At 43.3% G+C, this 25721-nt stretch overlaps 1 protein-coding gene across 1 annotated transcript in view; it reads left to right on the forward strand.

The window, feature by feature from the left end:
- Positions 1–25721, forward strand: part of LOC115478361 (mediator of RNA polymerase II transcription subunit 12-like protein) — a 72595-nt gene that overhangs the window by 13800 nt on the left and 33074 nt on the right. Inside the window, exons 7-10 of the mRNA XM_030215663.1 lie at positions 3230–3457; positions 12977–13118; positions 15487–15607; positions 18851–18952. Coding sequence (XP_030071523.1) covers positions 3230–3457; positions 12977–13118; positions 15487–15607; positions 18851–18952 — 593 coding nt within the window. The remainder of the gene's footprint in view (positions 1–3229; positions 3458–12976; positions 13119–15486; positions 15608–18850; positions 18953–25721) is intronic.

A 25721-nucleotide genomic window follows, 5' to 3' on the forward strand; every position in this document is an offset into this window, starting at 1 on the left:
CGGTCAAAGGGGGCCTCGGTGCACGTATAAAACACGCCAGCGCCGCCCCCTTTTGCCGCAGCTTGGTAAAAGGGGTCCTAATTAAGCAAGCAGCATAACAAGACAGTACCATCAAAGCATACAGTACAGCTACCAGCATTATCTGAGTAACAAACTGAGTTGTGCTGAATTATCTACAGCCTTCTTCTAGGTCATCTACCCATCCACCCCTCTCTAAAGAAAGACAACATGCTACAAACTATACAACATAGTAACATAGTAGATGACGGCAGAAAAAGACCTGCACGGTCCATCCAGTCTGCCCAAGAAGATAAATTCATATGTGCTACTTTTTTATTTGTACTGTCCTCTTCAGTGCACAGACTGTACAAGTCTGGCCAGCCACATCCCCGCCTCCCAACCACCAGCTCTGGCATAGACCGTATAAGTCTGCCCAGCACTATCCCTGCCTCCCACCACCGGCTCTGGCACAGACCGTATAAGTCTGCCCAGCACTATCCCCGCCGCCCAACCACCAGCCCCGGCACAGACCGTATAAGTCTGCCCAGCACTAGTCCCGCCTCCCAACCACCAGCCCCAGCACAGACCGTATATGTCTGCCCAGCACTAGCCCCGCCTCCCAACCACCAGCTCTGCCACCCATTCTAGGCTAAGCTCCTGAGGATCCCTTCCTTCTGCACAGGATTTCTTTGTTTATCCCACGCATGTTTGAATTCTGTTACCGTTTTCATCTCCACCACCTCCCGCGGGAGGGCATTCCAAGCATCCACCACCCTCTCCGTGAAAAAATACTTCCTGACATTCTTCTTGAGTCTGCCCCCCTTCAATCTCATTTCATGCCCTCTCGTTCTACCGCCTTCCCATCTCCGGAAAAGGTTCGTTTGCAGATTAATACCTTTCAAATATTTGAACGTCTGTATCATATCACCCAAGGAAGGTATTCAAAATTCTGTCATTTTAAGGCACTACCAATTGTCCCTGCTTGATACAGTTATTTATTTGGGTTTTGCTATACCTTTTTCAGTAGTAGCTCAAGGTAAGATATATTCAGGTACACTGGGTATTTCCCTGTCCCTGGAGGGCTCACAGTCTAACTCCTCTGTTTACAAAGCCGCACCAGAATGACAAAGTTTTCTCTATTCAAAAACTAAAATTTGCTACTAGTTGTGTCAGTTTTCAGCATCCCACGAAGGGCTAGATTCTATATATGGTGCCAAAAATGCGCTATTCTATAAAGCGTGCTTAAATTTAGGTGCGGTTTATAGATTAGTGTTTACACCCAGGGGTCATGCGTAAATTTAGGCGCTGTCATTTGCACCAATGAAAACATGGTGCAAATGTCCCAGTTTATGTGTGGAGCCTCCATATTCTGCAATTATGCATGTAACTCAAAACCATGCCCCCAATCTGCGCGGAAACTCATGACCCTCCTATTTTCATGCCCCCCCTTTTTTTAGGCATAGATCCTGCACCTAAATTTACACGCATAAGTTCTTTTTTTTCCCCAGAAATTTTATTAGGATTTTCAGATAACAAAAATTATTATAAAAACAGGAAAGTAGAACAATAAAGATTGGACATATTGTTAATAGCTGAAGAAGTGATTCAGAACAGTATATGTACTGGCATTGAGAGTAGTTAAGAAATATTAACCAATTAAATGAATATAGTTAAATCTAATTAGTGCCAATAATTGCTTGTTAAAAAGCCAATTGGCACTAATTGTCTCGTTATGTAATTAAATTGCGCACACAAATTCGGTTTGTACAATTTTTATAGAATTCAGGGGTAAAGGGTTAGGTAACTGAGTCATTTTACCGGCTGTTTTGAGCTCTGTTTCAGTCAAGCCTGACTGTAAAATGGGACTTCATGTGCAAAACATGTAATACTTGGTTGGAACTGTTTTTTTGCATATTATGCCCTTTGCCATAGTAGAGTTTTGCACATGCAGGATTTTATTTAACTTCATAACTAAACTGTTGTAATACAGTTTTATGCAAAGCTGCTCATTAAAGGGGTGATTTTATTATGATATTTTTGGGTGTATGTGACCTGTTATAAAATTACAACTGACGTAAATGTAAGTGCAATGACTTGGTGATGTGTATTTTGCCTGTAGTTGTGTATGAGTTTGGGTAGAATGCATGTAGAGTTTGCAGGAAGGCACATAAATTATAAAATACACTAATTTACACAGGTGCATGGTTAATCTAGGCGCAGACATTTATGAATGCCTGCAATGCAAGCACCTGTGTTTCATTATAAAACAGTGCCTAAGTTTGTGCCTACTTGCCCTCTAGAACAAGGCATCCTGTCATCAAATTACCCTCTTATGAATTTTATGAATGTTGACTGCTTTTCATAAAAAAAATAGAAGAAACTTGCTTTCAATGTCTTTTTCTAAACTGTAGATTAGCAGCAGTCTTGTTAAAGATTCTGTTAAATGTGTATATTTTTGATATTGATTCATTGTAGTTCTCTTATTAGATTTCAATTTGCTGTTTTCAAGTTTACCTCATTTATTATTTATGTTTATACTTGGTTATTTTGCTATTGTTATGCTGTTAAAAATTTGTTTAAGTTTTTTGTTAAACTGTACCTTATGTACACTGCCTTGGGTGATTCTTTTCATAAAAGCAGTTAATAAATCCCAATAAATAAATAAATAAATAAATAAATAAATAAAATAAGGATTCACCTAGATGTTACTGCATAGATTGCTCCCTGAATGGCTGTGACTTAAGTAGTTTCTTGGTATAGTTTTGTCTGTGAAGTATTTTATGATCTTCTTCTTTATGTAGCCTGGATCCATTTTGTATTTTAAGGAAAAATAATTCCCAGAGAATTCCTTTCTACCTTAGTCTTGTTATCTTTAATGACAATTATTTTTTTAATGACCACCCTGCTTCATATTCATATAACATCACAGTCACCTCAAAGGCCATAGAATGATGCTGGTATTGGAAAGCTATCAGGGAGAGAAGAAAGTACCTTACACTTCAGTGATAATTTTAGAGTGTTTTAGATTTGTTAGTTTCTTTTCAGGAACCTACCCACATGCCTAACATTAAGCAAAATCAGCAGAAGACCACTAGTTTCCAGAGGTGTAACAGCAAAATTAAAATTTGAGCTTTTCCTTATTTGCAAAGGGGGGATGATCTAAATATTCATTCTTACTTGAATGGAATTACAGCTTGTATTACTTTTCTGCTTTATTTTTCACTTTCAGTAGTGCGTGCTCCAAAGTAAAGCAGACCATATACAGCAACGTTCAACCCTCCAACTCCAACTTGTTGTGGGATCCAGAGTTCATGATGGATTTTATCGAGAACCCTTCTGCTCATAATATCAACTATTCTGTGCTGGGCAAGATCCTATGTGACAATGCAGCCAATCGCTACAGCTTTGTCTGCAATGTGCTCATGAATGTGTGCATGGGGCATCAAGATGCAGGAAGGTGAGATGATTGCTTGAAAATAGGCCCTTTTGAGTATTAAATGTTACATAAATAGATGTTTCAAGGTCATTAACTGGGATAAAGTTGGGTCTGGAGCATTGATAGTTGCTCTTGCTTATGTAGGTGCCAATCCCAATATGGCTGCTGGGACCTCCCGTTGCAGTCTCTGCAGCGATTTTAAAGCATCTGCGGCACCAGTTAGAAAAGTAGGGTTCTTTCCTGCCCTGGAAGAGGCCACTAGACCACTAGGACTTGTTAAGTTAGGGCCCACTAATGCCCAGGGGGCAGTGGGGGGGGCATCTTCTGGTGGGGAGGGGACATGTATTCCGCTGGGGAGGGCAGGGGTAGTGTGCAGGCATGGGTTTTTCAGTTTCAGCCAGTTCTGTTCTGGCTTAAACTGAGCCGTGGATTTTGGCCATGGATTCAGTTTTAGCCAGACCCAAAACCACCAGTTTTGGTCAGCCTCTAGTAGATGGTATAGTTGGAGAAACAAGAAAACAAAAGAAATAAAGAGCCATTTGTAGACATTACTAGATCCCTAAGTCAGCAGAACCACCAAGCTGTAGGTTGAAAGTTTTCTCAAACAGATCAGTTTTAAGAAGAGTTCTAAATCGTTCATAGGACAGTTCAAGACTCAATGCATGGGGAAGGGAATTCCAAAATGAGGGCGCAAAACAGAAAAAGGCCTGAGTCGTAGTAGTTTGGTAGCAAGCTGCTTGCGATGTGGGAATGGAGAAGTGGTTTTCACAACGGGGGTCTTTTACTAAAGGTGCGCTAGTGTTTTTAGCTTGTGGTAAGAATTGGCATGTTCTAAATGCTAAAGATGCCCATTATATTCCTATGTGTATCTTAGCATTTAGCGCACACTAATTTTTAGCACGATTTAAAAATGTTAGGACACCTTAGTAAAAGATCCCATAATTGAGCATAGGGTTTGAGATGGTGAATCAGGAGGATCAAGTAAAATGGGGTGTCTTTCCTGTTGCTCTTTCCCTCTAGCCATGCTTCCTTTAAACTGCTGTTTGGGTGATGACATAGTTTTTCTGACTATTTTTGTTATTTTTGTACAGTAAAACCTCGGTTTTCGTTGACTTCGGTTATCGTCGTTTTCGGTTTTTGTCGTTTTTTTTCATCAAAATATTTGTCTCGGTTCTCATCTGCCGCCTCGGATTTCGTCTTCAGTACTTGACAGCGCCAGTAACACAAGTGACGTAACTGCTGCCGCTGCAACTTCAAAATCGCTGGCATGTTGCCGGTCCTGATGACACGCGTGCGCCGCAGGACAGAGAAGCCGGCAACACTAGCTGCTTTAGCGCTGCTGCACACCCATTGAGCTCGGCAAGGTGAGCAGGGGGAGATCGCCTCCGCTCGGTAATCGGGAGGGACTGAAAGGGAGTGTCGGGGAGGGCCCAGAGCTGTACTGTACTTCCATATTGCCTCGGTTTTCGTTGGTTTCGGATTCCGCCGATTGTTTTTGGACGGATTACCGACGAAAACCGAGGTTTTACTGTATATTCAAAATGGCATTTATACTTTTTTCCTCTGTTGATATACATAAGTGTTGATTTGAAAATACAGTATTAATCTATTTGAAAGTTATACCTGCTTAAACATGTAGGTTATGAATTTACTCCTTAGATTTACCCCTTAGATTTAGGCGCCAAAATTATTGTAGATTCTATAACACCGTAACTTAATTGGCTTAATAAGCTAATGAGCACTGATAACAGCACTTAAGTAATAATGAGCACTAATTGGGACTGCTAAGAATTTAGGCACATAACTCGCTAAGCGTATTCTGTAACGATGTGCTCTGAACTTCTAAAGCGCGGAGGCAAAAAGGGCATGGTTGTGGGCGGGGAAATGAACGCTTCATGTGCGTTCCAAAATTTAGGCTTCTACTTATAGAATATGGTCCAGTGCGCCTAAATCTACGCGCTGAGATATACACCAGGTTTTCGTTGGCATAAATGGATGTACACAGATAACGACGCTGAAATATCAACTATGCATATTCTATAATCGGCACCTAAATCTAGGTACCATTTATAGAATACTAGTAGAAAAGGCCCGTTTCGGACACAAATGAAATGGGCGCTAGCAAGGTTTTCCTCGGAGTGTGTATGTATGAGAGAGTGACTGTGTGAGAGAGAGAGTGAATGTGTGTGTATGTGACAGAGAGAGAGAGTGAGACTGGGTGCGAGTGTGTCTGTGAGAGAGAGTCTGTGTGTGATTCTCCTCTCTCCCCTGCCCCCCCTCCAGCCACCCAGCGATTCTTCTCTCTCCCCTGCCCCCCCTCCAGCCACCTAGCGATATTCCTTTCTCCCCTGTCCCCCCTTCAGCCACCCAGCGATTCTCCTCTCTCCCCTGCCCCCCCTCCAGCCACCCAGCGATTCTCCTCGCTCCCCTGATTAGCTCCGTTGAAGCGGCCGCGCTATTGAAAGTCCTGCCCGTCTCTAGCCTTCCCTTCGAGTTCGTTCCCTCAGAGTCCTGCCCTTGCAGAAAGAGGAAATGACGTCAGAAGGCGGGACTTTGAGGGAACGAACTCGGAAGGCTAGAGACGGGCTGGGTTTTCAATGACGTGGCCGCTTCGATGGAGGTAATCGGGAGCGAGGAGAATCGCTGGGTGGCTGGAGGGGGGCAGGGGAGAGAGGAGAATTGCTGGGTGGCTCAGGAGAGACCTGTGAAGTGACGCATGCGTGCAACAGCCTCTGATACATCCCTTATGCTGGTGACGTCGTGTTCCTTTGCCTAGCAACTCTGCAGCTTTCCTTTCCCTCTCACTGTTCCGCCCTCGACGCCATCATGTTTTGACGCGAGGGCGGGACAGAGAGAGATGGTTACAGAGTTACGAACCCTTACGAACCCTTCACTGCAGTCTGCCACGGAGTCAGCTTCAGAACGTTGGAGGTGCAAATTATTATATTAGATGCTTCATCGATTTTTTAGGTGCCAAATATAGAATCTCCTCCTTAGTGGCTGAATTTTGCCATTGAATGTGTATTGCTTTTTCTTAACCTCACTATACTTAAAACAACACTCTGGGTTTTTTTGTATTTTAATGTTTTTATTGAATTTTTAATTGCAAACAAAAACAAGAGTTGTACATGACTTCGTGTTTCTATACATTCAGACCGAGCATTTATGCGCAAAAGTTAGATTTTTCTCATTGTCAGTGATACAAAATAAGACTTATCATTGCATCCCCACCCCCTTCTTACATCCGTAACCAATTTTTAAAACATACAGGTTTGGCCATTTTGGTGCCCTTTTATTAAAGCTTAGCGCAAGCTTTAGTGTGCGCTAATGGACATCCGTGTATGCTAAGAAACCCATTATATACCTATGGTCTTCTTAGAATTTAGAGTGCTTTAGTAAAAAGACCCTTTAGTGGTTTAAACTGCCAAAATTCTATATAAATAATCAACATGAATTATAAAAAAACAAGATAAAAACACTTTTGCGGTCAGCACAGCCACCAGCTGCCTAAGTGCTTCTATTTGTCTAACTACAGTGGGGGAAATAAGTATTTGATCCCTTGCTGATTTTGTAAGTTTGCCCACTGACAAAGACATGAGCAGCCCATAATTGAACGGTAGGTTATTGGTAACAGTGAGAAATAGCACATCACAAATTAAATCCGGAAAATCACATTGTGGAAAGTATATGAATTTATTTGCATTCTGCAGAGGGAAATAAGTATTTGATCCCCCACCAACCAGTAAGAGATCTGGCCCCTACAGACCAGGTAGATGCTCCAAATCAACTCGTTACCTGCATGACAGACAGCTGTCGGCAATGGTCACCTGTATGAAAGACACCTGTCCACAGACTCAGTGAATCAGTCAGACTCTAACCTCTACAAAATGGCCAAGAGCAAGGAGCTGTCTAAGGATGTCAGGGACAAGATCATACACCTGCACAAGGCTGGAATGGGCTACAAAACCATCAGTAAGACGCTGGGCGAGAAGGAGACAACTGTTGGTGCCATAGTAAGAAAATGGAAGAAGTACAAAATGACTGTCAATCGACAAAGATCTGGGGCTCCACGCAAAATCTCACCTCGTGGGTATCCTTGATCATGAGGAAGGTTAGAAATCAGCCTACAACTACAAGGGGGGAACTTGTCAATGATCTCAAGGCAGCTGGGACCACTGTCACCACGAAAACCATTGGTAACACATTACGACATAACGGATTGCAATCCTGCAGTGCCCGCAAGGTCCCCCTGCTCCGGAAGGCACATGTGACGGCCCGTCTGAAGTTTGCCAGTGAACACCTGGATGATGCCGAGAGTGATTGGGAGAAGGTGCTGTGGTCAGATGAGACAAAAATTGAGCTCTTTGGCATGAACTCAACTCGCCGTGTTTGGAGGAAGAGAAATGCTGCCTATGACCCAAAGAACACCGTCCCCACTGTCAAGCATGGAGGTGGAAATGTTATGTTTTGGGGGTGTTTCTCTGCTAAGGGCACAGGACTACTTCACCGCATCAATGGGAGAATGGATGGGGCCATGTACCGTACAATTCTGAGTGACAACCTCCTTCCCTCCGCCAGGGCCTTAAAAATGGGTCGTGGCTGGGTCTTCCAGCACGACAATGACCCAAAACATACAGCCAAGGCAACAAAGGAGTGGCTCAGGAAGAAGCACATTAGGGTCATGGAGTGGCCTAGCCAGTCACCAGACCTTAATCCCATTGAAAACTTATGGAGGGAGCTGAAGCTGCGAGTTGCCAAGCGACAGCCCAGAACTCTTAATGATTTAGAGATGATCTGCAAAGAGGAGTGGACCAAAATTCCTCCTGACATGTGTGCAAACCTCATCATCAACTACAGAAGACGTCTGACCGCTGTGCTTGCCAACAAGGGTTTTGCCACCAAGTATTAGGTCTTGTTTGCCAGAGGGATTAAATACTTATTTCCCTCTGCAGAATGCAAATAAATTCATATATTTTCCACAATGTGATTTTCCGGATTTAATTTGTGATGTGCTATCTCTCACTGTTACCAATAACCTACCCTTCAATTATGGGCTGCTCATGTCTTTGTCAGTGGGCAAACTTACAAAATCAGCAAGGGATCAAATACTTATTTCCCCCACTGTATATACATATGTGTAAACTAGACAAAGGCAGATCAAATTGAAGTTTCAATTCCATTTATCTTTATTATCCAGTAAAAAAAAAAAAAAATGCCAATAAATGCAAGCTTTGTGGTGTCCATGCTGCTGAATATTGTCCTCATAATCTGCAGGGTGCTCTACTGACAATGCGTGTTTTCTGGTGTATTTCATACATTTGTGCTGCAAGACAACCTAATAATTCATTTTATAGCTTTTCTAGATTTGATTAAGGAAGTGGAAGTTGTACTGTCAGCTGTATTTTGTCACACTCAGACCTTTCAAGCAAGCTAAAAACAATCCTCCTACTGAAGAGGAAGTTGTTGCCTGTAAGCTGTGATTCAGGCATGATCTTAGAAGAAAGTACATTAAGTACATAAGTTTGGAGCATTTAGAGAAGTAAGACTTCAGTTATGGCTGCACTGTGGTAACTTCCCTGTATGAAGAACTTTTGTCTACAGAAAGATAAGCAATAGAGATATCTAGAGGATAATTCTATAAATGGGTGCTATGTTTAGATGCCTATGGCATGCTTTTTTGGAATCTATTTTGTGGATAAAAGTAGGCATCTACTTTTCTTTATAGAATACTAGCATAACTGGGTATATATGTGTATATGTTTTTGAACATGAGCACGTATTTCAGCCAAAACTGGTATAAATGCTCATACCCAGACTGGGGAAATAACATGCATAAATTATAAAATTTTGGCTCCTTTCTCATCTGGCTGGCAGTAGAAATGGCACATTTCTGGGTCTCACATTCTGCTTCATGGGGTAAGATCAAGAGTTTTTCATGGCGCCTGCTCCATTCGGGAGAGGGGGGAGCCAGGGGGGAGAGAGAAAGAAAGAGAGAGAGAGGCAGGCACAGAGAAAGCATCAAGGAGTGGATTACCCCACAACCTTCTAACACTAGCCTGTAAAATTACAGAGCAGAGTAGAGAGTAATTATGTAGTTGAAGAAGACAAGAGGGACAAAGCGGCAGGTTTCATGCTTTTCACCTCAGCTGCTAGTGATCTGCCTGCTTGTGTGTTGAAACGCTGTGGAGGCGTTTTGAGGGCATGCGCAGAGCGGCCATGCTTAGCAATTGACTGTTCTGCGCATTCCCTACCGAGCTGCATGATAAATGTCTGTGCAGCTCATTTGTATGCGATTTCTTTAGTGAATCATCCGCTATTTCTATCTCGGTAATTTTTCCGGGGTGGAAATAGCGGTCGGTTCATTCCGTGAACTTTAGTTCATTGGTCCCTGAGTCATGATAGGCTCTAACTACATTTATAGCTCTGGTCCCTAATACTACAGAATTGTCTGAATGTTTTTGAAAAATGAAATGTTGATTGTCTACCCCTCATCTGGACTGTGATGGTATGGGTTGAGCTGCTATGTGGGTGGATTGCCACAATGACAGAGCTAGAGTTCACAGCTGTACTAGAATGTCCCCAGAGGAATTTACAAAAAGTTTATCTCAGCTAGTACAGCTTTCTGACAGGAGCTCTTCCTATCATAACAAAGGAAAAAAGGGATCATATAATGTGTGTGTGTGGACTATCAAGGTGTGAATAGGATCCAGGGCCGGCAGAACTTGGAGAGGGGTGTAGTGTTTCTGACACACGCTACAGCCTTCCTCCTGCAGGGTCTACTGCTGCCAGCCTTCCCTTCACACCTTCACTTTTTACACACTGTCCCCAAGCTTAAACACTGAGTGCAATTCAGACCCAGTAAGCAATAATCCATGCTCAAGTGTTGCCAATGTCCCCCCTCCCACTCCCAAGATAGATTTCCTACTGGGTGGGGGAAGAGGCAAGAAATTGCAGCGCTTCAGTGCAGGACTGTACTTATTGGGCCCACAGCGTTCAATCTTCAGTGAGCTCAGGGTTGGCTTGGGAGGAAGTAAGAGAACACCAGTAATAGCTTGGAAGTAGGAAGAGGTGGGGAGAAGCTGGACATAGAGTGGGGGTAGGAAAGGGGAGATGAGATACTGGCCATTTGGAGGAGGGAATAGTGAGGGAAAGAGGAGATGCTCGCCGCTGTGTAGAGGGAATTGAGAAGGGGAGATGCTGAACTATGGTGGGGGGGGGGGGGGGGGAGGTAGTAAAGCCTTGAGCTGCTCATGGGTGGGCCACAGCTGAAGCATCTGATACCCTTGGGCAAATTGATTGAATCACAGTAAGGATGTGGTATCTACTTCCCTTTATCACAGAAATCTTGGACCAATTTAGTGCCTTGTTATGCCCTTTGGCTTTAAAATGCACCCAGTACATTCCTAATGCTGGCCAACAAAATTGTCAGAGACATCTTAGGCCCAATCATGGTCATGTATCTTGATATATATATATATTCTCATCTATTCAAAAATTCCCCATACTCCATGAGCAATACATGACACTGGGACTACAGTACTTCTGAGAACACGAACTCTATGCCAAAGCCAAGAAGTGTTCTATCAACAACTTATCAAATGAGTTCCTAGGCTACACGCCTTCTTCTGTGAATGTGCTGCCATTTGAAGCAAAAGGAAATTAACAAAGTGTTAATTTTCCTTTTAATTTCAGCCTCCATATTTTGGGTTTTTTTTCAATTTAGACCTAAAAATTGTAAAAGAATTGTCGAAAATATGAAAGCCGATGGCGTAAAATTAATAATTTAAAAGATAAATTTTTTGGAAATCTGTTTTCAAACAATATAAAAAAAGATGGTGGAAACCAGGGAAAATTATTACAGCCAATTGGTTAACAAGGGTAATATTAATAGTAACAAATTGCTTACCTTAGTGCAATCCTTAACGACTATATCCGACTCTTCTTCGGGTTCTTGTGCATCTGTGCCATCTGCTCAAGATCTAGTAGATTTTTTTTCTTAATAAGGTATCACATATCTGCTCTGAGGTCATGATCACCGCTTCAAATAGAATAGATTACTCATTTGATTCCTCATCAATATCTTTCGATGGAGTGAAAACTAATCAAATTTGGGAATCTTTCACACCAGTGACCACTACTATCACTGCTACTTTGTTGAAGAAATGATAACACTCTCAGTGTATTATAGATTACTAGCCGTTGAGCCCGTAAAAACGGGCTGGTAAAGGAAGGGGGGGGGTTGAAAGGCCCCCCCCGGATAGGTTGCCGCCGCCCCCCCCCCCCCGGAGTCCCCTCCGCCACCCCTCCACCCGGGCCGTGTACCTGGCTTCACTATTCAAACCGCCGGAACGCAGCACACAGCTCATCTGAGCTGCTGTCGGCCTTCCTTCTGCTCTGCGTGTGTTCCGCTTCTCTGCGTGTGTTCCGCCCTCGTGTGACGTAACGTCGGCGAGGGCGGGACACAGGCAGGTAAGGAAGGCCAACGGCAGCTCAGATGAGCTGTGTGCTGCGTTCCGGCGGTTTGAATAGTGAAGCCAGGTACCCAAGCCGGGTGGAGGGTGGGTGGCGGCGGCGGCGGTGGCGACTCCGGGTGGGTGGGGGTAGCGGCAACCCTGGGGGGGGAGCAGTGGCGACGGCGGTTTCCTCACTCGCAGGTGCGCAGGTTCCCTCTCTGTCACACCCCCGTCATCACGTATTGACGCGGGGGCGGGACAGAGAGGGTCTCTACTGCGCATTTGCAAGTGAGTACGCCTCTTGCCATTTATATGTTTGATTATCCTACTTCTTTATTCTCAACTATACCTCCTTTAATCTTACAGTGGTTAACAATAGAATTGGCCAGGGGTTCATTGCCATCTGATATGGGTAAACTTATACTTACACCAGTACCCAAAGGCAATAACATTGATATGTCTATACCTTCTAATTATCGATCCATTGCCAGTATACCCATTTTCGCTAAGTTATTAGAAACACATATGACTCAATTGTTTAAGGAATATATTGATACATTTTCTTGTTTGCATTTTTCTCAGTTTGGGTTTAGAGCTGCTCATAGCACTGAAACTCTTCTTTTCATATTAACTACCTATGTGAAAGAACAGCTTATTGTTGGAAGGCAGATTATTCTACTACAGTTTGATATCTCTGCAGCATTTGAAGGTATTACTTATGAAGTTGGCTGGCATAAGTATTGGAGGCTCCGTGTAATAATTGGTTTAAAGAATTTTTAGAAAACCATACTTATAGTGTAAGTTTCAATAAAAAGAGTTGGGCATTGTTTGAAGAATTTATTGCATCATTACCTTCTTAACTTCTTATGGACCTAAATGCATTTCTTTATGACTAATTATATATCTGTGCTACATTTGACATTGTTTATTATTCCTTTGTTCAGCATTGTTTGGACCTTTCATCTTTATTGTAAAAACTAATAAAAATTACACAGCTGAAACATATTTGTAGAGGTAAATGATAGGGAATTATTGTACTTTTTTGTATATAATAAAAATATGTTTTTTATCTCTGTCTTTGTTTCAGGATTAACGATATAGCAAACCTCTGTGCAGAGCTGACTGCATGTTGTACTGTGCTCAGTTCAGAATGGTTAGGTGTTCTGAAAGCTCTCTGCTGTTCTTCCAATCATGTCTGGGGTTTTAACGACTTGTTGTGCAGTGTGGATGTAAGTTAAATATGATTCCGTTTATTATTTATTTTTATTTATTTACTAAAGTGCATTAATCAGTTAGCAGGTGAATATAAAAAAAAATCAAAGCACCAATGCAACCTAAAATATCGTGACTAAACAATATCCATTAAAGTTGAATACAGAGTAGTTTGAGATAATGCAAGAAGTTTGTTGGAGGACATATTCAAATTTTCCCTCATTCAAAGGTGATGAATGTTTCTGGTGCTGAGGCAACGAGCAAGAAGCAAGAGCTGCAGCTGAGGCTTGAACCACTCTGGAAAAAAATAGCATCTGTGCAGGGCCGTGCCTAGGGTCTCTGGCGCCCCCCTGCAGACTATCAGTTGGCGCGCGCCCCCCTCCGGACCTGCCTGGCTCCAAGGCACCTCTGGGGCGCGATGGAGGAAATGGCTGGGTTTGGCCTGAGCCTTCTCCGCTCCATCCCTGATTCCCTGGCACTTTAAATTTACCTCTCTCCACCTCCGGCTCCGACGTCTGCGCTGCCTGTCTCACGTCTCTCCACCAGCCTTCCCTTCGCTCGTTCGTTCCCTCTATGTCCCGCCTTCTTCTGGCGTCATTTCCTTGAGGGCGGGACACAGAGGGAACAAACGAGCAAAGGGAAGGCTGGTGGAGAGACGTCAGACAGGCAGCGCTTTCACTGACGCTGCGCAGACGTCGGAGGCGGAGCGAGGTAAATTTAAAGCGCTGGGGAATTGGGGATGGAGCGGAGGAGTACGTTTTTTTAAAAAAAATACAGCTCGACGGCGCGGCGTCCCCCTGCGGCGCTTACCGCACTTACTGTGTTGGCACGGCCCTGCATCTGTGGATTTAAACTTCAATCAATGAGATTCTGTATTAAGCACAATGCATTCTCTTATGTTCTGAATCTAGCAATTTTAACTTGTCATAAAATTATATAATTCTTCTGCAGTGCAGGGCCAGTGAAGTATAATAGGTTCCCTTGGCGAACCTTCAGTCTCGCATCTTTCCCTCGTCCTTACTACCTGCCTATCAATGGCAGCTGTGGCATGCACAATTATACCACCCTAGAGTTGCAGATGTCTCCAGGTTATCTGGGGCAGGCTGAGACAATCCTGGAAGTAAAACCAGAACTGGTTCAACCTCTCCAAAGTGACCTGGAGCCATCTGGTAACTCTACCGCATGACCTCCTGTACAATCCTCCATCATTCTGCCCTCCCTTCCACTATGGTCCCACATAGGTCTTCCTCTCCATGGTCTCTCACAACTCCATGTAATGTGTCTAGCTAGGTCCGCACCCCATGTGAGGTAAATATCCAACTCCCTACCACTTCTACATCTTGTCATGTAGGGCTCCTTCTACCTCTTCTTCTGTGTCCCATGAAGGTCCCTTGCAATTCCATCCCATGTAGGTCTGTTCTGTGTGCCCATCCATTTATGTCTTCTCTCTCTGTACTGCTAACACATGAGGATATCACTGCTAATGTCCCATTGTACCCTATGATGGTCTCCCTCTCCCTGACAGCCCCTCCCCCTCCCCCGTTTCCTTTTTCTTGTTCACATCCTGATCTCCCTGCAGTCTTTGTCAGCACAGCTCTGCCCTGTGGCCAGCAGGAAGAAGAGCACTTAATAGTGCATCGGTTTGCATTGCAGGGCCAGTTTCATGATATGAGCCAGAAATCTCTTAATCTCATTACTTGTACTGCAAGAATGACACCACGTCACAGAGGAAACAGGCACAGTATTAACTGCCTTTCCCTCTGCCAATCATGGGTGCCAAGGCCCCAGAAAAGTAGCTTGGGGGGGGGGGGGGAGGGAGAGCATCCAGTTTGCCTAATGGAAGCACTCAGCTGTCTTAGGGACTCTTTCATTGATCATTTTTGCTATAGGCTAAGAAAGGAGGAACTTTTTAATGGAGCCTATAGTGCTTTACAGTTGGATCACAGTGAAAAGGAAATCCTCCCATGGTATGAAACAGGGTACTGCCACAAATGAAAGTAATTATAAACTCTTCAATATTTTTACCATCATCCCTTAAAACAAATCCTCTTTTTGTTCCGTAATAGTGCTGTGTAGATACCGTTTTTCTGGCAATATTCTATCCACAGTAATAAGGACTGAAAAAAATGTAGTTCAGCAATCATTTATGCTTAAAGGATTAAAACTAAACTAGCTAAGTTTTAGCGTAAATATGGTATCATACTGCTCACCCCCAAATGATCTTTTTGGTAGTAAGATACTGTTTGAAAGACTGAAGACATATGTGTTTATTTCATTTCATTTTCTTGCTGTTTGATATTTTATTACGCTAAGCAATTTTGCAGCCATTCAGTGAAATAATATTCTTACACAGTATAAGATTTGTAAATGTTGTTTTCTCTGAAGGTGAGCGACCTTTCTTTTCATGACTCATTGGCCACCTTTATCGCTATCCTTATAGCAAGGCAGTGCTTTTCCCTGGAAGACGTTGTGCAGCATGTAACACTTCCATCTTTGCTTGCAGCAGGTACTGAACTAACATTTTTGGACTTGCATCCATGTGTGTGCACCTTTTGTGTAAATCTTGGTGGTACATATAGGTAGCGGCCGACCAAGTTGGCTTTTTGGTTTGCCCATGCTTCAGTTTTATCCAAAAAATACCAGTGCATTTTCAGCTGAAACTGAACACCTCCCCCCACCGCCCATGACCACAACATAACCAATCTCTGCCCATTGCCCTTCCACCACCTAAAGGCCCTCCCCAGGCCTACCTTTAGAAGCCCTGATGGTCTAGTGGCCTCTTAAGGTCACTCCTGCTTATGCCAGTTCCAATCTCAAAATGGCTGCCATGACCTCCCGAGGCAATCATGCAAGGCTGCCATGGGAAGTCACAGCAGCCATTTTGAGTACAGGGACGGCATGAGCAGGAGTGACTCAGAATCATTCCTGCTCCAAAGAGACCACTAGACTACTAGGAACTTCTAAAGGTAGGGCCTTTGGATGGTGGGAGTATGAAATTTGTGGTTGGAGGGGGGGAGGTGGGTGGCCCGGGAGGCCCCACTATCTACCGGGTTGGGCAGAGTAATGGTTTTGGCTTCAGTTCTACTGAAACTGAACGGTGAATTTTGGCCACAGATTCAGTTTCAGCCAAATCCAGAAATCCTGGTTTCGGTCGCCCTCTATATATAGGTTAGTTGGCCTTTTACAATTCTGAATTGCAAGAAGTCTGAAGTAATTTTCCTGTATATTGACTTCATTTACCACTGGGTCATGCTAAGTTTGAGAACTCTGTTGTTTATAGTAGACATTGGTATGCCATAATGTGTTCTTCATGTTTCTCAGAAGTACTTTAATTCATAATTGACTTTCAGCCACAGTTCAAAAAGATGGTAAGGTTTATTTTGAAAATCATTGTCTTTCTTCCCAAGAACTAGTTGCAGAAGAGTCACAAGACAGAAGGGAGATAAGGAAGGAAAGGGGTTGTATAATTAGTATGCATGGAGTAAATTGTTTTTTTTTTTTGGCAATGTTCTATTCACAGTCAAAAGTTGCAGTTTTTCCATTGCTGTAGGCTGCTACGAGATGTGGTGAGGCACTCTTGGTATATTCAGTCTATAACCGACTTCCACACTAAGAATGTGCTTCAGTTTAATTGACTGCTGACAGGTGAGGGTGCAAGATCCAAGATGGCAGCACTTAGTCTTGGATAAGTGAAAAAACGGATCTGTTTAACAACTCTAATGCAATTGATGTCTGTGGTAACTGAGGCATCTGTTGGAGGAAAGGTGTAAAATAATTGAGGGAAGTCTGTGTCCTTTCAGTGTAGCTCAAAATATGCAGAATAAGTACATTGTGGCCTGGATTCTATATATACCCCCGGTTTCTATACAGCGTTCCTAGATTTACGTGCGATTCTGTGCATAAATCCAGGTGTATTTCTAACTACGTGCGTAGATTAATTGTTTTAGCAAAGTGTTAAGCATTGTTAACAGTTCTTAACAAGTAAAAATGAGCACTAATCGGCAAAAATTAGAATTTACGCACGTAAGCGTATTCTATAATGTACTGCGCCTAAATTCTAATGCTCACAGGCAAAAAGGGGCATGCTTAAGGGCGTGGAAATGGGCGTTTCATGGGTGTTCCAAAATCTATACACATTGTTATAAAATATGGGCTAGCGCACTTAAATCTACATGCAGGGATTTACACCAGCTTTTTATTGGCATAAATGGATGTGTGTAGATTCAGTTGCATGAACTAAACCTAAGCATATTCTATGCGTTGTATTTAGAATACACTTAGGCATGATTATTATTTGTTACATTTGTATCCCACATTTTCCCACCTATTTGCAGGCTCAGTGTGGCTTACATTGTCCCGTAGAGACGTTCGCCATCTCCGGTAGTGAAACAAATACAAGGAGTTAATGTGGTCGGATATGGTTCATGTGTTATACACGCATTGGGAATCACAGAGAGGAAGAGTTATGAATAGTTTATTGCAAGCTTTGGTATTGTTGAGTTATGAATAGTCTATTATAAGCTTTGGTATCATTGTGTTGCAGGGTTTAGGCACTTAAGTTGAGTCGATGGGGTACACCTTTTTGAACAGATTGGTTTTGAGTGATTTCCGGAAGTTTAGGTGGTCGTACATTGTTTTCACGGCTTTTGGTAATGCGTTCCACAGTTGTGTACTTATGTAGGAGAAACTGGCGGCATAGGTTGATTTGTATTTGAGTCCTTTGCAGCTTGGGTAGTGAAGATTTAGGTATGTCCGTGATGATCCGATTGTGTTTCTTGTTGGTAGGTCTATGAGGTCTCTCGTATTCCGGGGCTTTGCCGTAGATAATTTTATGGACCAGGGTGCAGATTTTGAAAGCAATACGTTCTTTGATTGGTAGCCAATGTAGTTTTTCTCGGAGGGGTTTGGTGCCTATTGTGCGTTACCATATATAGAATCTGGCCCATAGTGACTAAGTAGCTCGTGCAAATTTGGCAATGTGGCCAAATTGCACGCACAACTTAATTGATTAATAAGCCAGTTGATGCCAATAATTGACCAATAGCAAGCAATTATTGGCACTAATTGACATTTATTAGAATTTGATCTCCCTGGTTCAAGAGATTATCAAACCCTTTACTATCCCAATTGCAAAAATGTGATCTACAAGTCAATCTACATGTCAGGATTCTCTTACCTCTGTACCAAATGGTGGAATTCCTTCCCGAAATTCATCAGATGAGAACCTAATTATTTGATATTCTGGAAATACCTTAAAGCCTCTCTGTTTAAGCAATTTCTCATAGATGATCAAAATTAATTTAGACCCCTAATTGTACAATTCTTCAATTGCTCAGTTCCATTCTAATTGTTATTATACATGGATGACTATAAATTGTTGCCTTTTTGCGTCTAGCATTCGTTTCCATATTCCATATTGTAATTATTCAATCCTCATTTATTTTGTTATTACTATTTAAAGTATACTATAACGTATCACTTTTTGTACTTTTAGTCACAATATGTTGTTAGCCACTTTGAACCTGATCTATTGGGATAATGTGGGATATAAATTAAATAAATAAATAAATAAATAATAAACGTGTGTTAATGGTGATAGTGAATGCTAACTATTAGTAAATTATTTCCTTAGTGAAATAATAATAAAAAAAGCTTTTGACAAAAAGTCTAATACAGCCTTTTCACTTTAATTTTGGCTGGGATGTTAAAAAATGAAATTGGAAACTCATGCCATATCTATCTTCCACAGCATGTGGTGACCCAGATGCTGAATCTGGGGCCAGAATGACGTGCCGACTCCTGCTTCATCTCTTCAGAAAACCCCAGGTCTGCCCTTTACCCCAAGCTACTGGTAGGTCAACTGTTGAATGTTGAAACAGAAAATGAATTATGTTTCTTGGGAAGACTTCCCACTGTGCTTCTTTATTTTTAGGTTTACACACTGGGACTAAAGATTTCAGTGACAAATGAGATATGACTTCAAAGGCAATGAAATTTTAAGATTAATACATATTAAAAAATATTTTTGTGTCCAATGATATATGATATGTAAATATTGATATTCATATTTGTTCTACACATCTAGGGCTATATGATTCTTGAACAGTGAACCGAGGGAATCATTGGTTTTCTTTATCCATTTGTCTTTGAAGAGGTTTTAGAAAAGTAGAGGCAGACAGGGCCGCCGAGAGACTAGGCCGGGCCTGGGGCAAGGCCGCCCCGCCTCTGCCCCCTGCCACTGCTGCGCTCCCGTCGCTCCCCCCGTCGCTCCCCCCGCCGCTGCCGCCCCCGTCGCTCCCCCTGCTGCTGTAGTCCGCGGTCTCACCTGCCTGCCTCCACGGCTCCGGGCCCCCTGCATTCAATGCGGCAGTCACAGATTGCCTCCCTTCAGGCCTTCCCTCCCTGTGCCCCGCTCTCGTCCGATGTAAATTCCAGTTTCCGCGAGGGCGGGACACGGGGAGGGAAGGCCCAAAGGGAGGCGATCTGTGACTGCCGCTTCGAATGCAGGGGGCCCGGAGCCGAGGAGGCAGACAGGTGAGACTGGGGACTGCAGCACTGTCGGCCTGACACCGGCGCCGGGCCCCCATTGGAGGCCCAGGGAATTTTGCCTCTCGGCGGCCCTGGAGGCAGAAGGTCAGTGAACAGTCATGTTTGCAAAACCAAGGGTGTATTTTTAATCATAACAACCAAATGAAACCTGGAGCAAATCCTTGTGCATAAGTTAGGCACAGATCCTCCAAATTCTATAATAGTGCACTGTGATAGGCTGTTGCTATCTTGGGTTCGCTGGTTAGCTAATTGCACTGCCCTCTGCTGGGTGCTGGCTGCTGGCTGCAAAGCAGTTTCCATTTGCCTTCTGTTCAAGGAGGATCGTCCCCTCCCCATCTGCCTGAAAGACTCTTTACCAGACAAGTTATAATCGTTGAACAAAATCTGTTTATTCACCAAAGAAAGCAAAGGATTCAACTTAATTTGGAAAGCAACACAGTTCCATTATATCCCATCCTTAACAGGATCTTCTCTTCTTAACAGGAAAAAGAAAAACAAGTGTTCATCTCTCTCATAGGAAAGCCTCTCTTAAGCTGTCAGTTCCTTTATTTATTTAGATATTGCTCACACCTTTTTTAGTAGTAGCTCAAGGTGAGTTACATTCAGGTACACTGGATATTTCTCTGTCCCAGGAGGGCTCACAATCTAAGTTTGTACCTGAGGCAATGGAGGGTTAAGTGACTTGCCTAAGATCACAAGGAGAAGCAGTGGGATTTGAACCGGCCATCTCTAGATTGCAAGACCGGTGCTCTAACCACTAGGCCACTCCTAAGTCCATTCCCTAGAAGAACTAGTTTATTTACACGCACAGATTCAATGGCAAACTTCCTCTATATTTGAGTAACAGCACACAAATTATTTCTCAATATCACATTAACATGTGATTCTCCCCCACCCCCCTTAGGGAACTCTGGAGTCAGTGACTTCACCTCTTCAAACAGGGAACAAAAGTTGCTTAAAACTTCAATGCTTACAGACACTGTGACTCTAACTGCTTAGGGTTGTTATTCCCTTTTTATAACAGCAGGCACAGTTCAGAGACTCTGCTCCTTTTCACTAACATGGGGATGATCAAAAGCAAACGCCGGCGTTTGCTACCGCCCAATGATCAGAGTCCCTGAGTGCGTGAAACAACGCGCTCGAGGGCTCTGAACGCAACTAGTATGCAAATGCATGCAAAACAGGGCTAAACATATTCATCCCCAATGATCAGCGACCAGCACGCCAAAGATTGGGTCGCTGGCCGCGGCAAACCCTACACCAGCTCCGAGCTGGTATTAGGGTTTGCAGATCATTGGGGAGGAATGGTGAGCCCTGTCCAACATGCATTTGCATACTAGCAGGCCCCCATTCCCCCCAACAAAGCAAATCTGAAGACCCCCCCGCAGCGACGGGGCTGGAGGTCCAGCGGACCTCCGGTTCCCCCGATGATTCCCCCCCCCCAAGGTTCAGGGAGGGCTGGAGATCCGGTGGGTCTCCAGCCCCTCTTAACTCCCCTCAACATTTCCAGAACAGTCCCTGGTGGCCCAGTGGGGACCAACCCTTCCCCCCAAGCAACAGGGGGACCGGAGGTCCGCTGGACCTCCGGTCCCCCTGACGTTCCCCCCCCACGTTCAGGGAGGGCTGGAGATCCACAAAATGGCGGCGCCCAGCCCAGTGTATCCTGGGATGCACTGGGTGGGGGCTACACACCCAGCGCATCCCAGGATACACTGGGCAGGGCTGGGCGCCACCATTTTGCGGCGTCGAAGGAAGAGGAGGGAGGCAGGCTACCTCCTTCCTCCAACCCACTAGGTAGGGGGGTGGATTGATCACTGGACCACCATAGACCCTTTTCTTGGGGGGGGGGTTAGGGGGGCTGGAGACGGAACGGAGGTCCGCTGGACCTCCAGCCCCCGTTGCTCGGGGCAGGGGTAGTTGGGTCCTGGTGGTCCCATGGACCTCCTGCCCCTGTGTTTGACAGGTTTGGGCTTTTGACAGCCCAGACCTGTCAAACAAGTACGGGAGGATTGTGCTGAGCTCATGCTCAGGCACAATTCTTCCGCACTTCTACCCCATGATCTGAGATAATTGTGTGCTTAAATTTGCATGCAATTATCTCTGATCATAGGTCTAATAACGCCCCGCGCTGTTCCAGTGCTATTTTTGGAGTGCTGTTTGGAACAGTGCGGGGTTTTGATCATCTGCTTGTTAGGCTCTAGGCAACAGAGTTTTCACTTCCCTCTCCCACCTTCTCTAAGGGGAAGCTTAGAGCACACAGCCGAACTTCTTCATTGAGCATGGCTGCTTCCAAACATTCATTGCCCTTTCCCAAGGTCACTGCAGATAACATTAGACTGTCCTTTTCCCCACTCTTGGCTATCCTGTTCCACAGCCTATATCAACTCCTTAGGCTCAGAGCAGCGTTTAAGGAAAAGTAAAGCACAGACCTCTCTCCCCCTCAGGCTTCTGTCAGTCTTGCTCATCCTACTTTCCATGTCCAGTGGAAGAAGGGCTGGGCAAGCCACACCTGGCTTCCCTAGGTTCCTGGAGCTAACTCAGGCCCCAATGCTCAGAAGCTAATGTGGATACTAGAGGCTATTAGTGCCAGACTAGCGCACCTGCTCAAAGGCCCCCACTGCAGGGATTAACGAGTTCACTGATGGATAGCACAACTAGCATGCAAATGCATGCTGAAGAGCTAATTCCCTATTCCTCCTTAATGCTTAGCGGCAAGCATGCCAAACAAGGGCTCTCCTGCTGCTGAAAACCCTATGCCAGCTCTGAGCTGGCATTAGGCTGCCCCAGGAAGGAGAACAGCACTGAATGAAGCCACAACGAGCGTTCCAAAAATTTACACATACTGTTATAGAATATGCCCCTTTGCGCCTAAATCTACATATCGGTATTTACGTCATGTTTTCCTTGGTGTAAATGGATGCGCGTAGTTCTAGGCACTGGGATTTCAACTAAGCATATTCAATATACCACGCCTAAATCTAGGTGCCGCTTATAGAATATGCTTAGGCAGAAACCTTGTGGATATTTTAGGCACCATATATAGAATCTAGTCCTAATTGTAATGTATTCTATAAGTTACTTGTGTAAATTTGAGTCCTGCCCAAGCTTCAGCCATATGTACACCCCCTTGGAAGTGCATGTTGTATAAGTTAAGCTTGTATTTGGAAGTTATGGATGTATGCACATACATATATCCTTAAATGCCATTAACATTTATGCATGTAAGTGGCATGTACATGTTAGAACCCGAATTACCGCCAGCTGCTTACTGTACTTCGGTAAAAGAACTCCTAAGGGTAATTTGATATTGTTTGTTGGACCAGTGTCTAGTTTCCTTTTATAAGTTACTTTCATTTACAATGGATCTGTTGGGCATTGAGGGCCTTATAATAGAAAGCTGAAAGCTTATGTAACAAAAAATATATCTGTGGGTTTGAAAGATATAAAAGATAATGGATTAATGATCAACAATTATTTTGTGTATTTGTAGATTAATTCAAAGGAACATTTGAGTGGTCTTTGTTTTTTTTTTTTATTTATGAATTTTTTAAATTACATTCATGTGATAACATAAACATATTGGAATTCGAAAAATCATTAATACTTTACATAGAGGAAATTTCGTTATTTTTGTCCACAAATAGATCCAAGCATTAAGTAAATTAAATTAAAATATATTTGAGAGGAAAGAAAAAAAAAAAAAAAAAAAAAAAAAAAAAGGGGAAAACGGAAGGGTTTCCTCAAAAAGTGCAGCCGATACATAGTACTTAATACAGAAATTATTATTTTACTCCTTGGACTGAATAAATTCTAATAGCTTGCTAGGTTCAAAAAACATATAATTAGAAGAATTTAAAGAAACGACACATCTACAAGGATACATGAGAAGAAAGGATCCACCTATATTTAAAAGTCTTAATTTCAGTTGTAAAAATTCCTTCCTTCTCTTTTGTGTATCTTTAGAGAGGTCGGGGAACATTTGGATTCTTGCTCCTAGGAAGTTATCCTTGATATGGCTGAAAAACAATTTAAGTATATTATTTCGGTCCAGCTCAAGTGCAAACGTCACTATCATAGTGGTCCTTTCAGTGACAGTTTCCAGTGATGTCTCGAGGAATTGCGTTAAATTTAAGTTTACTGGTGGTAAATTTCCTTCATTTCTTGTACCCGATATATACTGAATCCTAGTAATAGGTGGAATATTCTCAGGAGGAATAAGACATTTGAGTGGTCTTTGGTTTGTTGAAACAGTCAGGGACTTTGCTTTTTTAGATTTTTCAAGAAGCAGTTTCTATTCACGTAACTTAAGGGCCAATGTACTAAATGTATAATGCCATCACAAGTGTTAGCGTGGCTAACTTATGTTTTATTTTTAATATTTCATAACATAATCACAAGCATCCACTTGTTACAGAAAAATAGATACTTATGTGGCAAAAATTCTAATTACTAGGAAAAATTGTCTTAATTTAACCACGTTCCCTTATTAGACCACAATATAATTTTTTTTTGGTGGTGGTGGTGGTGGTGGGGGGGGGGGAGGCAGAGAAAATAAAAAATGGAGATTATTATAACACCTCTAAAATAGAAAGAAAAGCATTGATGGAACAAACTCACCAACATGGAATTCTCATACATTAACCATTAGGCAACGTGGACTGACCAGAAATCTCCTCACCGTCCACGTTGCCTAGCTTAAACTAGCTTATAACAGTGTTAACACAAAATTTATGCTAATGAGGTAATGATATTGTGAGAGTACAATATATAACATAGAGGGGCATAATCGAACGAAAACATCTATCTCCATGGGCGTTTATCTCCGAAAACGGGTCCGTGAAGGGGCGGACCGAACCGTATTTTCGAAAAAAATAGACGTCCATGTTTTATTCGACAATTTGTGAGCTGGGCGTTTTTGTTTTTCAGTGATAATGGAAAATGAAAGCGCCCAGCTCAAAAATGAATAAATCCAAGGCATTTGTTCGTGGGAGGGGCCAGGAGTCGTAGTGCACTGGTCCCCCTCACATGCCAGGACACCAACCGGGCACCCTAGGGGGCACTATTACAAAAAAAAAAAAAAAAAAGGTAAAAGAGCTCCCAGGTGCATAGCACCCTTCCCTTGGGTGTTGAGCCCCCCAAATCCCCCTCAAAACCCACCGCCCACAAGTCTACACCCTTACTATAGCCCTAAGGGGTGAAGGGGGGCACCTACATGTGGGTACAGTGGGTTTGGGGGGCGGTGTGGAGGACTCCCATTTACCAGCACAAGTGTAACAGGTGGGGGGGATGGGCCTGGGTCTACCTACCTGACGTCCACTGCACCCCCTAATAACTGCTCCAGTGACCTGCATACTGCTGCCAGGGAGGTGGGTATGACATTTGAGGGTGAACATAAAAAGTTGTGAAACGGCATATTTTTGTGGTGGGAGGGGGTTTGTGACCACTGGGGGAGTCAGGGGAGGTCATCCCCGACTCCCTCCAGTGGTCATCTGGTCATTTAGGGCACTTTTTGGGGCCCTATTTGTGGAAAAACAGGGTCCAGGAAAAGTGCCCTAAATTTTTGCTAAAAACGCATATTTTTTTTCCATTATCGGCGAAAGGCGCCTATCTCTGATCGGCCGATAACCATGCCCCAGTTCCGCCTTCACCACGCCTTTGACACGCCCCCATCAACTTTGTCCGCATCCGCGACGGAGTGCAGTTGAAAACGTCCAAATTCGGCTTTCGATTATACCGCTTTATTCGTTTTTGTGAGATAAACGTCTATCTCCCGATTTGGGTCGCAATATAGGCGTTTTTCTTTTTCAATTATAAGCTGGATAGTATATTATCTATTTACCCCAATGAAAATGTACACTGGCAAAATACTTTGTAGGCACATTATCTTCAAAAATTGAAGAGGTTGTTTTTGCAATACATGCTGCTATATGTGTACTTTTGGCATTTGTTGAATGCATGCCTCATTGGCATCTTGTTAACATCAGCAATTAGTATACACAATAAATACTACATTTGCATGCATTAATGCCTGATGTTAGCATACTTTAGTATATTGGCCTAAAACAAAAAAA

The sequence above is a fragment of the Microcaecilia unicolor genome, chromosome 10, assembly GCF_901765095.1.
Source record: "Microcaecilia unicolor chromosome 10, aMicUni1.1, whole genome shotgun sequence".
Classification (NCBI taxonomy): Eukaryota; Metazoa; Chordata; class Amphibia; order Gymnophiona; family Siphonopidae; genus Microcaecilia; species Microcaecilia unicolor.